This window comes from Rhinatrema bivittatum, chromosome 6, assembly GCF_901001135.1.
Source record: "Rhinatrema bivittatum chromosome 6, aRhiBiv1.1, whole genome shotgun sequence".
In the NCBI taxonomy this organism is placed as follows: domain Eukaryota; kingdom Metazoa; phylum Chordata; class Amphibia; order Gymnophiona; family Rhinatrematidae; genus Rhinatrema; species Rhinatrema bivittatum.
In genome coordinates this window covers 76369009-76385378 of record NC_042620.1, presented here as the reverse complement: position 1 = coordinate 76385378, position 16370 = coordinate 76369009, and the positions used below count along the sequence as shown (strand labels likewise).

Below are 16370 nucleotides of genomic sequence, written 5' to 3'. Positions count from 1 at the left end.
ACAAATCTCTCTCAGAGCATCTTCAGTCATAAGGCATCCAAGAACAGGGGAGATTCCATACAAAATTAATATCATCTGAAAAGAAAAAGACGTTGAGGGAAAACCAGACTCCAAACTGATCATTCTCCATCACAGCCAAAAATAAGCAAGTATATCATATAATAAACACAATTACAGGCAATCTATTCATCGATTAATAATAAGTCTGCCGATACTGCTTCTAATAAACATTGCTGCTGTTCCCTTAAAAATTCTCTTAGTTAAGATGGATCAAAAAACAAATAAGCTTCTAGGTTTGGGATAATTTTCGGCCGCCATCAGTTGCTGCTTAAATTGTGCTTAACTTGGCTAGTCCAAATCTGCTACGTCGGCTGCTCTTTAGGCTTTGGAAATTGCCTATTATCTCTTTTGCATATTAAATAAGAACATTCTTGCAGTAAACAAATCCAGGTGCAGTTGCATAAACAGAAGGAATTAACCATGTTCTGGGATAAGATGCAGGGAGGAGGGCGGTTAGGAACAGTGAGGCCCACATCCAGGGAGTGGGTAAGTTATTTGAGGAAAGTTACCTGCATACGTTGACTCGTAGATTCAGAGGAACGCAGCCAGCTATGCGCTGTGCTGAATGTACCCAGATAAAGTCCAAGCTATCTGCATAACTTTAGAACTGCTATTCGACACAACCAAATTTACCAGTGTTATTTGGTAAGTTAGTCCTGCCCCAGTTAGAACTCTCTGGGAATGCTTCCTATTTATCCGGGTAACTTTTATCCACTAGAAACTAACCCAGAAAAATCATCAGTAGTTGGTGTAGTGGGAAATTCAACTCCTGTGGTTTGTCCGGCTAAGTCTGAATTTAGCTGGATAAACTGCTTTGAACATGGACCTCGGTGTGAATAGCAAGTGAATCTCAGCCCAGTGTGACTCTGTCATTCTCACTGGGTTGGTCTTCAGGTATCAGTGCTATGCCTTTTGAGGGATTCTGATCTAAAGCTAATACTATGCTATTTGTCTGGCTCAGAAGTGCATAATCCTGGTCTTTAAGGGCAGCAAGCAGGCCTGGTTTTCAGGATATACACAGGCCTGGATTTAGGCATCGGCAACACAGCCCTGTGTATATTTTGATGGGTGGAAGTTTGCCGCAGTTGCTGTTACTATGGAAAACGCATACATATGTTTCTATGTATATTTTGATGGGTGGAAGTTTGCCGCAGTTGCTGTGCTTCCATCGGGGCCTGCCTGCTTCTCAGCTGCTTTCTAAAGTGGCGCTGTCCTGATCTCGCGGTGGCAGCAGCAACAGCATCCTAGAAGAAATTCAGCGTGGGGCCCTGCAGCCTTTGGCCTCATGCTCAAGGCTCTGCCTCTTGCATGGGTTTCCATAGTAACAGGAAGCCTGCGCGGGAGGAGGGGGCAGGACTATGAGCATTTGTATGCGTTTTCCATAGTAACAGGAAGCCTGCGCGGGAGGAGGGGGCAGGGCTATGAGCATTTGTATGCGTATTCCATAGTAACAGGAAGCCTGTGCGGGAGGAGGGGGCAGGACTATGAGCATTTGTATGCGTTTTCCATAGTAACAGGAAGCCTGCGCGGGAGGAGGGGGCAGGACTATGAGCATTTGTATGCGTTTTCCATAGTAACAGGAAGCCTGCGCGGGAGGAGGGGGCAGGACTATGAGCATTTGTATGCGTTTTCCATAGTAACAGGAAGCCTGCGCGGGAGGAGGGGGCAGGACTATGAGCATTTGTATGCGTTTTCCATAGTAACAGGAAGCCTGCGCGGGAGGAGGGGACAGGACTATGAGCATTTGTATGCGTTTTCCATAGTAACAGGAAGCCTGTGCGGGAGGAGGGGGCAGGACTATGAGCATTTGTATGCGTTTTCCATAGTAACAGGAAGCCTGCGCGGGAGGAGGGGGCAGGGCTATGAGCATTTGTATGCGTTTTCCATAGTAACAGGAAGCCTGCGCGGGAGGAGGGGGCAGGACTATGAGCATTTGTATGCGTTTTCCATAGTAACAGGAAGCCTGCGCGGGAGTAGGGGGCAGGGCTATGAGCATTTGTATGCGTTTTCCATAGTAACAGGAAGCCTGCGCGGGAGGAGGGGGCAGGGCTATGAGCATTTGTATGCGTTTTCCATAGTAACAGGAAGCCTGCGCGGGAGGAGTGGGCAGGGCTATGAACATTTGTATGCGTTTTCCATAGTAACAGGAAGCCTGTGCGGGAGGAGGGGGCAGGGCTATGATCATTTGTATGCGTTTTCCATAGTAACAGGAAGCCTGCGCGGGAGGAGTGGGCAGGGCTATGAACATTTGTATGCGTTTTCCATAGTAACAGGAAGCCTGCGCGGGAGGAGGGGGCAGGGCTATGATCATTTGTATGCGTTTTCCATAGTAACAGGAAGCCTGCGCGGGAGGAGGGGGCAGGGCTATGATCATTTGTATGCGTTTTCCATAGTAACAGGAAGCCTGCGCGGGAGGAGTGGGCAGGGCTATGAACATTTGTATGCGTTTTCCATAGTAACAGGAAGCCTGTGCGGGAGGAGGGGGCAGGGCTTGGAGTGTGTGGGCCGCAGACTGCAAGCCCCGCGTTGGATTTCTTCTAAGTTGCTGCTGCCGCGGGATCAGGACAGAACCGCTTTAGGTAATGCGACTAGGAGTTGACCCTCCCTGCATCTCAGAAGAAGGGACAGAAAGTGGGGGGCCCTCCACATCCCCCTTCTGGAGCCTTTTGGCGCCAGCAATGGAAATCCCGTCCTGGATATACACAATGAATATTTTTCGGGCATATTTGCATACATTTGGTCTGAGAATCAAGCTGATTTGTAGAATTTAGTTAGTCAGAAAATCAGACCTGTTTGTGGCCCTCAAGGACCAGGGTTGTGCACACAGGCGTGGATTAACTGAGGAATAATGTGTGGCTGCAGCCAAACAGCCGCTATTGCTTTATGTAGGTGTAATTTTGATGCAAAATTATTTTCGCCTGCAGAAAATTAGGAAAAGTGGCAGGAAAAAAGCTTCTTCTATTACTCTGTCAGATAACATCACCAAAATTATGTCCTACCCTCTATTTTTAAGCACTAGTTATAGTTTTCCTTGTAATAGATGGTTTGAAAAAAAACAAACAAAAAACAGTGCAATCTTTTCTACAGGGGATCACAGCGCTTGCCTTTTAAGACCTATTTTGTCATATGCTAACACTAGGATGTCACCTATAACATGCACACAATCTTTTATCCTCATCTAAACCTACTTTTTCTTTTTTTTTTAATTTTATTTTTATGCAATTTCAACAAAATTACAAGAACATCTTGCTTGGAAACCTGAGGTATACAAGAAAAGAAAAAAGTTACATAGTTCTTTCAAAGGAAAAGGTTGTAAAACCCCATACATTTTTAGGAAAAAGGGGAGGGACAAGAGAAATATAAGCAGACATTAATAAAGTAGAAATAAAGAAAAAAGAAACACTGAGGAGAAAAAAAAGATGCCAGTTACATTATACTCACCGGATATATTACAATGGAGAATCCAAAAGTGCCCAAAGCTTGAAACGGCTCAAAAAAATATAATTAACATTGTTATATCTAACAGAGCAGTTACAGGGGTAACGCAGTGTGAACTGACCACCCTTAGAAAGCACCTCAGAACATAGATTGAGAAATTTCTTTCATTGGAGTTGGATAACCCTAGAAAGATCAGGGTATACCCACACATTGTGACCATAAAATAATAAAGAACGGTTACAAAAAAAAAAAAAAGTAAGACATTATCCTGATCCGAGGAAAAGGCAAATATCACTAACATCGTTCCATGATGTGTAACTTCAACCAACTGGGAACTTTGAAGAAAATCTTCAAATCCAATGGAGGCCCTGAAGAAATATTATCACCACAGGCTTCCTCGGTTTGAACTTGAGGCAAAAAATAAGCCTTGGTAATTACAGGCATCATGGCGTTTGGGATTTTAAGAATTTGAGAAACGTAATTCTGGAATAATTCAACAGGAGACAATTCTTTAATGTCTGGAAAATTAAGTACCCTCAGATTTAAAGAGTGCATCATGTTTTCAATATTCTTTATTTCTTAGGGTAAATTATATCTGATTGTACTAAATGTTGCTGGGTTTTTTTCCAAAGCAGTTAGTTGAGTGTCCAACTTCAAAATCTTAGTTTCTTGAGCAGACAACATATTGGAATTGAAATAATTATTCGTTTCCATAACTGCTGTAGTTAATGTGGAAATAGAGGATTGCAAATTGGCCAAAGCGTTCCAAAGAACTTCCAGGGTAATTGTAGGTAGTTTGATAACTTTAAATTTACTAACCTGGGCACTTAATTCATCTCCACAAGACTGAGGGGAAACTATACCTGTCCCAATGGGGGAAGTCAGTTTCGAATCAGAGGTCAAAGAGGAGACCACACTAAAATTCCCCAAAATGGGGACTTTCTCCTCAACGAATGCCACCACCATCGCGGCTAAAGAAGCAGCACTCCCCTCCACTTCCAGATGGATTGCTGGGGGAGGCAAAAACCCCTCGGGCACCCTCCAAGACATCCATCATAAGCAAAGTTCCATGCCGAGGAGGAGATGGGGCTGCTGGCGCTCCTGGGCTAAGGGAGATCCCATCGGCCAGCAGAGAAGAATTCCGCTCTCCAGCTTTCTCTGCAACGGCCATCTTGTTGGGTGTAACTGCTGGCGTTGCCCCAAAGAATTCCTCAATCCGATATTTGATCAAGCCAGGTAAGGGAGAGCTAACAACATTACACTTAGGGCCGTATTTTAAAAGGGTTACGCGGGTAACCCTTTTAAAACGCCCCTGCGTGCGCCGAGCCTATTTTGCAAAGGCTCGGCGGTGCACACAAGCCCTGGGACATGCGTAAGTCCCGGGGCTTGCAAAAAGGGGCAGTCGGGGATGTGTTCGGGGGCGTGTGGGCGGTCTGGGGGCGTGGTCGGGGCCTGCCGCGCCAGCAGACAGCCGGCGCGCATAAGTTACTACTGCCTGGAGGCAGGCGTAACTTTTCGAATAAAGGTGGGGGGGGGGAGGGTTTAGATAGGGCCGGGGGGGTGGAAGGAAAGTTCCCTCTGAGGCCGCTCCGATTTCGGAGCGGCCTCGGAGGGAACAGGCAGCGCGCGCAGGGCTCGGCGCGCGCAAGGTGCACAAATGTGCACCTTGCGCGCGCCGACCCCGGATTTTATAAGATATACGCGGCTACGCACGTATCTTATAAAATCCAGCGTACTTTTGTTTGTGTGAAAGATGCTTTGTTGTTATGCGTCCAGGTTTTATGATCATAGGTCTGCCTGAATGTATTGATGTTTTTAGCAAATTTTAAATTGCAAATTAAAATCAACTTATCTTATAAATCCATGACAGTTTCCGTAGTGAGTTTAACAATGTGAGCCTGTCACTGCCAAAATGGGGCAGATTTTAAAAGGGTTATACGCGTAACCCCGAAAACCTGCTCTTGCGCGCGCCGAGCCTATTTTGCATAGGCCCGGCGACGCGCTCATGTCCCAGGGCTTGAAAAAATGGGCGGGGCGGGACCGAGGCCTTCGGCACAGCGGCCGTATCGGGGGATCGTGCGTCATCACTTAGCCGGCGTGCGCAACCTACGCCTGCCCAGAGGCAGGCGCAACTTATTTAACAAAGGTAAGGGAGGGGTTTTAGATAGTGCTGGGGGGCGGGTTAGGGAGGGGAGGGCGGAGGGAACTGGGAAAACCATTGGGGCTCCCCTAGGGCTTGGCGCATGCATTGTGCACAAGTGTGCATTCCCTTGCGCGCGCCGACCCCGGATTTTATAACATGCGCATGGCTGCGTGCGCATGTTATAAAATCAGGCGTAGATTTGTGCATGCACAAGTCTATGCCCGCGCTTATGTCTTAAAATTTGGCCCAATGTTTTGAAATGTAGTTTCTGCATCAGGGGCACAAAAAACCAACGGAGTTAATTACTTGTATCACGATAACACAGTTCAAGTAAAAAGTATACACAAGAAGCATAAGGAGAAGTAATCGCACCAAATCTTTATATCTTACAGAAGAACTGAAGAAATACATTGTTACTCACATAATTAAAGCTGCTGGTTAAGGTACTGTCAGCGTCTATTTATATCATAGATGTGCGAAGTGTACCAAAGCTGCACTTTGTAGGAGCCATTTTTAAAGGGCTAAGGGCGGGAAATTCGGTCATCACTCACGGAGTTGGGGGTCAATGTAAACCTTTAGGTCAAGAGATATCTTCTACAGTGTAGATTCGTTAAGACCTGTTGGAGCTACTGTATTTAAAGAGCATATGCAAAATTGTTCATGACGACGGAGTATAATGGATGTATCGCCTCCCATGGAAAATCTGGTCCAATGTAGGTCTTGAAAAGAATGTTGTTGATCCAAACCGCATTTCACAGTAGGAGCTGAGAGTTTACGGGTAATACAACAGCTGCGGTGTTCAATAAGTCTGGTTTGTATCGCTCAGCTTGTATAATGTACACTACCGATCTAGTTGTGCAATGCGAAATAATGTGCATGATGTACAACATATCCTGGGCGTGGATGTGTTCATTTTGTTCCAGTGGGTGTGGTATCACATAGATCACAATGCTGGCAGCTAAAGTGACTATGTTTCAAAACACTGTAGCAGTGTCGGGCTCATATTCTTAAACTCACTACGCAAGCTGTCATAGACTTATAAGATGTGTTGATTTTTACTTGCAATTTGATAACGATAAATTCAGGCAAACTTATGATTGTATAATCTGGATGTATAACAACAAAGCATCTTTCACACAAATTATGTGTGTAGTCGGCATCAACTTGACAGTCATATGACTGCCATGCCTTTTCTGTAATCTTTATAATGTAAGTGATTTTTTCGTCTTTTTAGAGTAATTTTCATGTGTGGTTATTTTCAATTTATCACTCTCGGAGGCTCTTTCAATATAGTATTGTCACACTCTATAATGTGTACCCACACACAATTATTTAATCATAGGTTCCCATGTCTATTTTGTTAATTTTTATAGGCAGGAATACAGACTTTTGAAAAACTGAGTGTCAAACATATAATCTCATAGGTCCCAAATGTCTCATACACAGTAATCACATTATATCCCACAGCAAATATTAATGTTAGGCGTGCCGGCCGTGGCAGACCCGCAGCCCGGCCCCCTTACCTCTCTTCACAGAATCCAGTGCCTGGTCCCTCGACTCTGGCGGCAGTAGCCGCCAGTTCCATTCTCGGACCGCCCCTGGTGCCTCCAGCTCAGCAGCATCTCCTGGCATTCTGCATCGGGCCTCTCTGGGAGGCCCGCAGGGAGAGACGCCGCCACGCAGCGTTGCACCCTTCCTTTATGCACGTGCACCACTCTGCCTTATGTTGGTTCTGCGGGAACCAAGCCATGGCCCCAGATGATATCAGCGGAGCTCCGGTATTTAACTCCGGGCTCCGCTCCTTCAGATTGCATTTACAACAGGTCCCCTCGCTGGTCGAGTACTTGTTGCCTCTTGTGTTGTTCCTGTTCCTCGTTTCCTTGTTCCTGCGTTCCTGTTTGCCTACTCATCATTGGATTGCCTCTCTCCAGACCCAGAACTCTGCTTTGCCTGACCTCGCCATTGCCTCTCTCCAGACCCGGACTTCTGCATTGCCTAACCATGCCATTGCCTCTCTCCAGACCCGGACCTCTACTTTGACTGACCATGCCGTTGCCTCTCTCCAGACCCAGACCTTTGCTTTGCCTGACTACGTCGTTGCCTCTCTCCAGACCCAGATCTCTGCACTGCCTGACTACGTCATCGCCTTTCTCCAGACCCAGACCTCTGCTTCTCCTGACTACGTTCCTGCTTCTCTCCTCATCCAGACCTCAGCCTTGCTTGCCACTGCTTCCAGATTGCCGCCAGCCCCAACTCCTGTTTGCCTAACGACGCTCCTTCAGTCTACGTCCTGGACTCGGCCTACTCAGGCTGTGGCCTGTTCTTGCTCGGGCGCCCCCTGTCTGATTTTGGTTCCTTTGGCACCTGGGGCTCCGGGATTCTGCCTTGTCCAGAATAGACTCTTACTCTCCTCTGTTGCTGCCTCAGGACTGACCTCGATCCTTCCATCGATGACGATACATGGAGGCCCACCTAAGTCCAGCCGGCCCTGGCACCCAAAGGCTCAACCTGCGTGGAATGAGGGCTGGTATTGGTGAAGCGTCAGTCGACCTCCATCCATCAGCCCTCTTCCTGCTGACGGTGGGGACCTGTAGGACCCTTCCTACGGGTTGCGTCAACCCCACCTCGGCCCAAGGGTTCACCTCCAGCACAACAATTAATAAACCAGTTGGGATACTTCCTTGTAGAAGAGAGGAAACGAGGACTTCAGAGAAATCACCAATCCAAAACAGCAAATCCTGACACTAGCCATGTTTTGATATCAAGGGACCGAGTACTATAGTCCTATCTCATATATTGCACAGACCCAAAATCTATCCATGATCCTGTAGTCTGCACCATGGCCAATGCCGAAAAGAAGCTTAAACCGTGGGAATAATTTAAAATGGCACAGAGACCAGTCACTCAGAACACAAATCAGAGCAGGTGTATAGTATGAGCCAATCTAAAAATCCAGCATTTTAAAGATAATAAACCAAAGTAAAGTGACCTCAGAATCTCTATTAGGGAAGGGGCATCTTTGATAGCACCATGATATTGGCATCACAGTCACGTCATAGGGGGCAGAGTCCTCTTGCCGCGGCAAGCCTAATGTTGTAAACCATTGATTCACTGATACAGTGCATGATACCCAATATAATGTCTATTTAGGAATGTCCCAATTCATTTTGTTTATATGTTCTTTTTGTGTCTGTATGGTTATCGGTATACATGACCACTTTTTTTTTTTGTTATGCATTAACTTAAAACAGATAAATGTAATTATTTACAGAAAAAAACCAGACATGCAGTCCAAGACTTTTGGCTGCTTGAATGCAGGCTCTTCACCAGGGTCATGGAGTAGAATTGGAGTAGGTAAAGTGCATTTCAGGTCATGGGGTGTTGAAGGACAAGGTCCGAGGAAGAGGATCATCTCATTCCCTATCCCCTACTCGTCGCTCTGTAGAGTCAGTTCTGCACTCTCAGGACATCCTGTCCTAGGAGGGGTGAAACAGAGACTGCATTTCTAAGTAGTAACTAGAAAGCATATGCTGTTTGTGGAGGAATTGTTTTTCCTTGATATGCGGTGCTGCTGATTAAACAGTGAGGACAAGGCAAAGAGCAGATTTTGCTTTTTCTTTTTCAGATTTTTTGCATACAGGATCAAAATATTTCTATCTTTTTAATTTTTTTTTTTTTTGCATTTATTACTATAGAGTTGGGTCAAACTCATTTTGATTATATTTTAAGTGAGGCAGCTTGATGATTAAAGTATGGGCAGGCATTTTTACCTTTAGCTTGGGCTGCCTTAACAGTAGGAGGAAGATGAGTGGACATCCTACTTCCAGTTCGATCTATTAGTGACCTCAGGAGACTAACTGCATATTTGAAAAATAATAAGGGTCAATGCGTATTGTAGGAAAGCTGATATTGGGCCATTGCAAGCAGGAAAGCCTCTGTAAAGGGGTTTATATTTTTCAGGTTTTCTCCAATAATCAAGACCTCAGAGTCATTCCAGCATAGGATGTGAAGTTTTGTTTTTTGCCAAAATTAACAATTAACTTTCTTGATAAAAGTTTTTGAAGTTGTAAATTTAGGGAAATTGAGTCCGAATAGAAAGGAAAAGTCTACCAATCGTCCGGAGTCAGGATCATCAGTACAACAAGTCCACTGACCTTTCCATGAGCATTAAAATTCAAATTTCATGTCTTAGTGACTATTAAATATATGCTAGCATTGTCGTATTGTAAAAATGTTCAAATATGTTCTCTAAAATGGATACAGTAACTGCTAAGATGATGTTGTATGATTTGATCTGTAGATTTCTTTGAAGTATTGCACTTGGTTTCATCAGGGTTGTGCATGAAGGGAAAATTTTTCATTTTGTTTTCCATTTATTTCATTTCATTCAGTTTTTTTAGCGCATGCAAGCTTTTATGTTGCTTACTTGTGCGAATAGTGCTCACTAAAACAATTTAGCACACGTCAAAATGCTTTTGCACGCAGTTTTGCAAATAGCTCACACTGAAACAATTTAGCACATGTTAAAATTACAAACAAGATTTTTGTTAGTTCTTGTTAGTTCTTGTTTCATTTCAGATGGACTGAAACTAATCTCGTTGAGGTTTTCATGTTGTTCCCATCCCTAAGTTTCATACAGATTCACCTAAGTTTCTTTGAAGGTTAAAAGCTGCATAAACAAATATTGTGCCTGAAATAATTTATGAAAGGGGCTAGCTAATTGACTTTTAAACCAGATGATCTTTCTTAAATGACCAAAGATACAGTTAATATAATAATTACTGTTAATCACAAACAATAATTAGCCAAAAAGGATCTATTATAGGTGAGTAACTGCATTTAGTTTTACTGATACCACAGATTTTTCAGTTTAAAACCAGTTTCTTAAAAATCTGTAATGGCACAATTGCAAGAGTTTGGTGTTGACGCATATAACATTGATTGCAATCAGAGCCCTGTATCTGCCTGTGTTTCAGAAATATAACAATGACTGGTGGATAGGAAGGCTGGTTAAAGAAGGCTGCGAGATTGGTTTCATTCCAAGTCCACTCAGACTGGAGAATATCCGAATTCAGCAGGAGCAGAAGAGGGGACGTTTCCATGGAGGGTAAGTAGTTCAGACTGAGAAATGGATCTAGAAGAGACTTCACAATCCTCATAGATGTAAAGTGGAAAGCATCTCTTACTGAAAAAGAACCTCACTTTATGGGGTATAGTTTGTTAATAACGTTGTTTTTTTTTTTCATGGGCACAGAATGAGGGAAATCCTTAATAAATCTGGGCCTTTGTCTCTTGAAATATGACATGCCTGAAACCAAGTAAAAAATTACAACCTCCAGGGTGTATACTGTGCAGCTTATTGTGTTACTGAAGCTGTCAATCTCACTCCAACTATCTAATTATAATAAGGAGAAAGGTTGCACAGTGCCTGCATCATCATACGGAAATTGAGCTCTGCCCCCTCTCTGTATGGAAGTTGAGCTCTGCACTTTCTGTCCTTGAACTCTCTAGCTCCGTCCCCTCTCTCTGTATTGTCCATACACTTTCTACTACCATATATGGAAAATGAGCTCCGCCCCTCTCTCTGAACTCTCCAACTCTGCCCCTCTCTCTTTGTATTGTCCAATCCACTCTCTGCTACCACATTTGGAAATTGAGCTCCGCTCCTCTCTCTGTTTCTGAATTGTCCAATCCGTTCCCTACTACCACACCGTACACCCAAACTCAGCCTGTGCTCTCTATTACTACACATCTCAATTACGTATTTCCTACACTTCACAATATTTCCCAGTCCTTGGATGGGCTTTTACCACTCATCTTGTAATATTACACACAGATATTATACTTTTCAATTATATCAGCACTGGTTTCTCCAGTCAAAATGTTTGTTTCACATTCTGACTTGTTTCTTGTACTGGCCCCATGGTATTTTTCTCTTGCCCTATTGCTTCCCTTGGGTCATGTTCTTTAAATTCTCAGTGACACTGGCTGTTATGGATGTTCCGTATCAGTGGAAAAATCAATGCAAATTTAAATAAATTAAAAAAAAAAAAGCACCAGCAGCACCTGCAACCTCACTTATCTGCTTGGATCATCTTTCCTGAATTTCCTTGCTGTAAAGTGGAACAAAGAATCCGCATATTTAAAAGTGCTTCCCACACATCAGGAAATTCTGAACCCAGCAATAGCCTCCAGTATTTACAGTTTCCAATCCACTCTGGACTTTCAAATAATGCTGACCACAGATACCATTTGTAATTGGAGTATTCAAATTATCAATCATATTTAAAGTCAGGTAGCTCAAATTTTCATATACATTGCAATTGGAATTAAAAAAAAAAAGATAACTATTTAGTCTTGCAGGTATTTTCTTTCAAAAGAAATCACTGTGAAAGGATTTAAGACGCAGTCTTTTCCTGGTACAATAAGTTAGTGCTTCGTTTATGTCACTGAGGTTAAAAATTGTACAGGAAATGTTACTGATTTGTATCAGAAAGGCAGGTAAGCAAATAAACTAAATTATTAATTATTGTGATCAAGCAAATCTCATTCCCTCAAGCTTTCTTCATAGGTAGAAAATGAGAAAAGTGTAAAAAATTTATATTTTAAGGTAGTTAGATTACTTTTGCAAATATAGGGCTGTGTGTTCCAGAGGCTGTCTCCCCTGATCGTAGGCCTGATTCATCTAGGTATTTCCCCTTAAATATCTAATGGGAGAAAAGCCTTAATGAATCGGACCTTGTTATGTATATGCCGAGGGAAAAATGTCTAGTACCTCTGGCCCTTGGAATGCAGTGGCACTTGTAAAGTCTTGTCCAAAAATGTAATTGTTTCTAGTGATCATGAACTGAAAGAAAGCCATCTCCCACTGTGTGAGTAACTGATATTTTAATCTATCGCATTCTGCTGTAAATATTACAAGGTCAGTTTATACTTTGCTAATCTGCAGCAATAATGCTGCAGATTATACTTTGCTAATCTGCAGCAATAATGCTGCAGATTAGCTGCAATAATGCAGAAACTCTACTTCTGCATTCAGCAGACTAAAAACTTAACAATATCCTAGGGGCCAAGTCACTAAAACCTGCTCTCACAGGGACGGTAACTTTTAAACAGAATCTCGGGTGCACATGTACGCGCGTATGCCAGCTCATGCCAACGGATGCAGCCATTTTATAACAGACGCACATGTATGTCTGCATGCTATAAAATAGGCTGAACGCATGTACATGTGCGCAAATGCCACATCTACATAAGTGGGGAGAATTTTATAAGGGACATGCACCAACGCAATTACCAGTTTCCCCAGTTCATTCCCAGTTCGGCCAGATAATGGATAGGACTTCTTAACCCCCCCTAATTAAATAGCCTCCCTTTTACCCCCGACCCTTAAAACCCCGCTGACTCACCTATTTTTAAATTTTATTACTTACACACCATCCATAGCAGTACTAACGTTAAACAGCAGGGGAACCCCAGCGCGCACTTGTGCACGTAAATATTTACCGCACATTTCATGCTAAAGTCCCAGAATGTCCCATGTCCCATCCGTGCCCCACCCAGATGACGCCCGCGCCTTGGGATTGTGAGGCGAATGATATGAGCAAAAGCAGCAGGAGAACCAGAGGTCTGGCGGGGGATCCAGGAGGTTATAGAAGGAGGCCAGCCAGGGACTCTCCTGGAACACCACAGAGACTTTGTCTCCCTATATTTCTTGATATGCTGGGCACGACACCACTCCTTTATGTAACATTTCGACAGCCTTCCAAACCAGTTCTGGATTTCAGAATAATGGTGGGGTCTGTGAGAGGCATAGAAATATTATGTCTTTAGGAGTCTGCTTTCTTGATCCCAGCCATGGAAAGATTACAGGTCATAGGATTCCAGCTAGTCGTCCTTTCTAGGGGTGACCATCTACTCTCAGGTACTCTCGTGGTGCAGAGAAGGCTCCTACTTTTGTGCTTGTGTCATCCCTTGCTGAACTGGCGTCTTAGGTGGGCTTTTTTGCTTCTTCTAGCTTCTTTGTTCTTGTTGCCTTTCTTTTTGTCTGGCTTTCTCCGTCCCTCCCCCCTCAGCACCTCTGTAACACTTCAGTCTCATGGGTGCCTGGATGTGTGAAGTTGAATAGAATGCGATGTGATGTGTTGTTTGCTGTGTGATCCACCGTGCAGAATGCTGATTCGAGGGATATTTTTAGAAGAGCTGATTTGCATCCCTTATGCTGTGCTTTATAACTTAAAAAGGAGTTGGAATGCATGCTGGACAGGACACCTGTAGGGCAAGACATTCGGGTAAAAGTCCTTTAGTTGAAAGCCTTTTTTTGGTTTTGTTTTGTTTTCTCCTCCTGTAAGTTAGATTGAAGTTGCTCGATGATTTAAAAAAAAAAAAAAAGAGAAGTTCTACATTTAGTACGCCTCCACAGATCTGACTGTGAACAACTCCATGACAAGCCGGCATCGCTGGATTGCATTAGGTGTCCCTGACCTCTTATGCGTTACTGAAAGTATCTGTGCGCAGATAGCCTAATCTTGAAAAAAGTTCTGCAGACTGTTTGTTACCAACAGGCCTTCGCCATTAGGCAGAGAGACATTTTCTTCCTGCCAGTTGCTCCTAGGGGTTAGTTTTCTGAAAAAAGTCATCTACCCATTCAAATATAATGAGATCCTAGCCACCTGAAAAATCAATTACACCAAAATTCTCCAGTGTGACTCAAAGGCTGAACCGTTTCTTCCTCTCCTCCCCCCACCCGCTTTCCCCCCAGTACATTGACCTCCTTCGGAAATCTCCCTGAAGCTTGGTGGTCATTCAGTTACCTACTGATAAAAGATGGGGGGCTGCATCATTACGTATCGCTTCCGCCGGTCACTGCCTTTTCTGATGAAGCTGGGCCGTCGCCGCTCTCTGAGTGCGAGCGAGCCACGTGGTGCTCGCGCCCCTGCACTGTTCTCGCGGTGCCTGCTGCAGTCCCTGAGCGCGGCGTGGAGTACGGGTTCCGCCTGGCTGCAGCTTTAACTCAATGAGCAGAAATAGCTGTGGTGGCCCGTGCGGGGGGAGGCAGGGCCCAGAAAAAGAACAGGCCGCGATGCTTTTGGGGTGGGGGAGGTCACACTGAAGACAGAGGAAAGGGTGCAGGAAGTAGGAGTTAATGAGTGCTCCAGGACAGAAGGTGGAAAAACCACAGGAGCACTGCACTGGGGGCCAGGAGTGGGGAGGGAGGGAGGAAGAGCAGAGGTGGAAATGGAGAGCTGGGAAGAGCAGCAGACACGGAATCCACTCATCTCTTCCCGCTCCTGCTAGGCTTCAGCCTGGTTTGTCTTGGGGCTCCCTGGCTAGGGATGTCCTTTGAGGTCGGTAGACCAACAGGGTCCTTTCCCTGCGTCTCAGAGAGCAGCGCAGTGAGCCCGCCTCGACAGTGTACTGCAAACTCCCGGAGCTGTGCTGAGGAGGGTGGACTTGCTGCTCCTTTCTTTGAATTTAGGTTTGGTTTTTTTTGGTGGTGCAATCACACCACCGCACCTACACAAAAGCTGCCGCTGATCAGGAGACTACTGAGACAGTTTTGGTTTTAATTATGCAGTTTTTCAACTCATTTCCATTGCTTCTGAGCAGTTACAGTTCTCTGTGTGCTTTTGGAAGAATGTCAGGTCAAATATCGTTTAAAACGCACAGGGGCTGAGATTCAGTGTCTGCACTTGTGGGAAAGAAGGCGCATGAGTGCGTTTTACCTACTGATTTTGCACCAGTTTTCAAGGATTAAGTACGCTTGCGCTTTAGCTTTGAAACTTGCCCTGGGTATAAAACTGTTCACAGATATTTCCATCTGCTTTTCGTGTGGTAGGTTTTTTTTTTCCAAGAAAATAAAACAGAAGTTGATTTTAAAAGCACTGCTCCCGCGCACGAGTAATGCGGATTTAATAAAATCACAGAATACACGTGTATGTTCCCATGTGCACATGAGAAATAAGGGGGGCAGAAAAAGGGTGGGGCGTGGGCATTGAAACCGAAACCCGCAGCACACGTAATGCTGCGCAGCCGTGTAAATTTACTGCTGCTCCGGATGAGGAGCAAGTCTGGAGATCTCAAGTTTTAGGGCTTACAGGACAGGGTGAGGAGTCCGGATCAAGTGGGCAGCCTGCAGGATGAAGAACCAGAGGGGTCTGAACGTCCTCGCTATTAACTGGACAAAACTGGTGGACTCGCGGGAAAACTGGGAACGTGCCTCGCGCGAACGTGTTTTAATATTTGCTGACATGCGCGCGTAAAAGCCAACAGGGTCCTGTTGAAGGACACACAGGCGCTAGCTGTGCTGGAGTAACCTCTGGGGCGGATTTTCAGAGCCCTGCTCGCGTAAATCCGCCCAAAACCGGGCGGATTTACGCGAGCAGGGCCCTGCGCGCCGGGAAGCCTATTTTACATAGGCCTCCCGGCGCGCGCAGAGCCCCGGGACGCGCGTACGTCCCGGGGTTCTCGGAGGGGGGCGTGTCGGGGGGCGGGGCCGGAGCGCGCGGCGTTGCGGGGGCGTGTCGACAGCGTTTTGGGGGCGGGTACGGGGCGTGGCCGCGCCCTCCGTACCCGCCCCCAGGTCACGGCCCGGCGCGCAGCAGGCCCGCTGGCGCGCGGGGATTTACGTCTCCCTCCGGGAGGCGTAAATCCCCCGACAAAGGTAAGGGGGGGGTGTAGACAGGGCCGGGTGGGTGGGTTAGGTAGGGGAAGGGAGGGTAAGGTGAGG

General features: G+C 45.3%; 1 protein-coding gene across 3 annotated transcripts in view; it reads left to right on the top strand.

The window, feature by feature from the left end:
* Nucleotides 1-16370, top strand: part of CACNB4 (calcium voltage-gated channel auxiliary subunit beta 4) — a 396197-nt gene that overhangs the window by 270403 nt on the left and 109424 nt on the right. For all 3 annotated transcript variants that reach the window (XM_029605496.1, XM_029605493.1, XM_029605495.1), the window contains one exon: nt 10618-10748. In XM_029605496.1, the coding sequence (XP_029461356.1) occupies nt 10618-10748 (131 nt within the window). The remainder of the gene's footprint in view (nt 1-10617; nt 10749-16370) is intronic.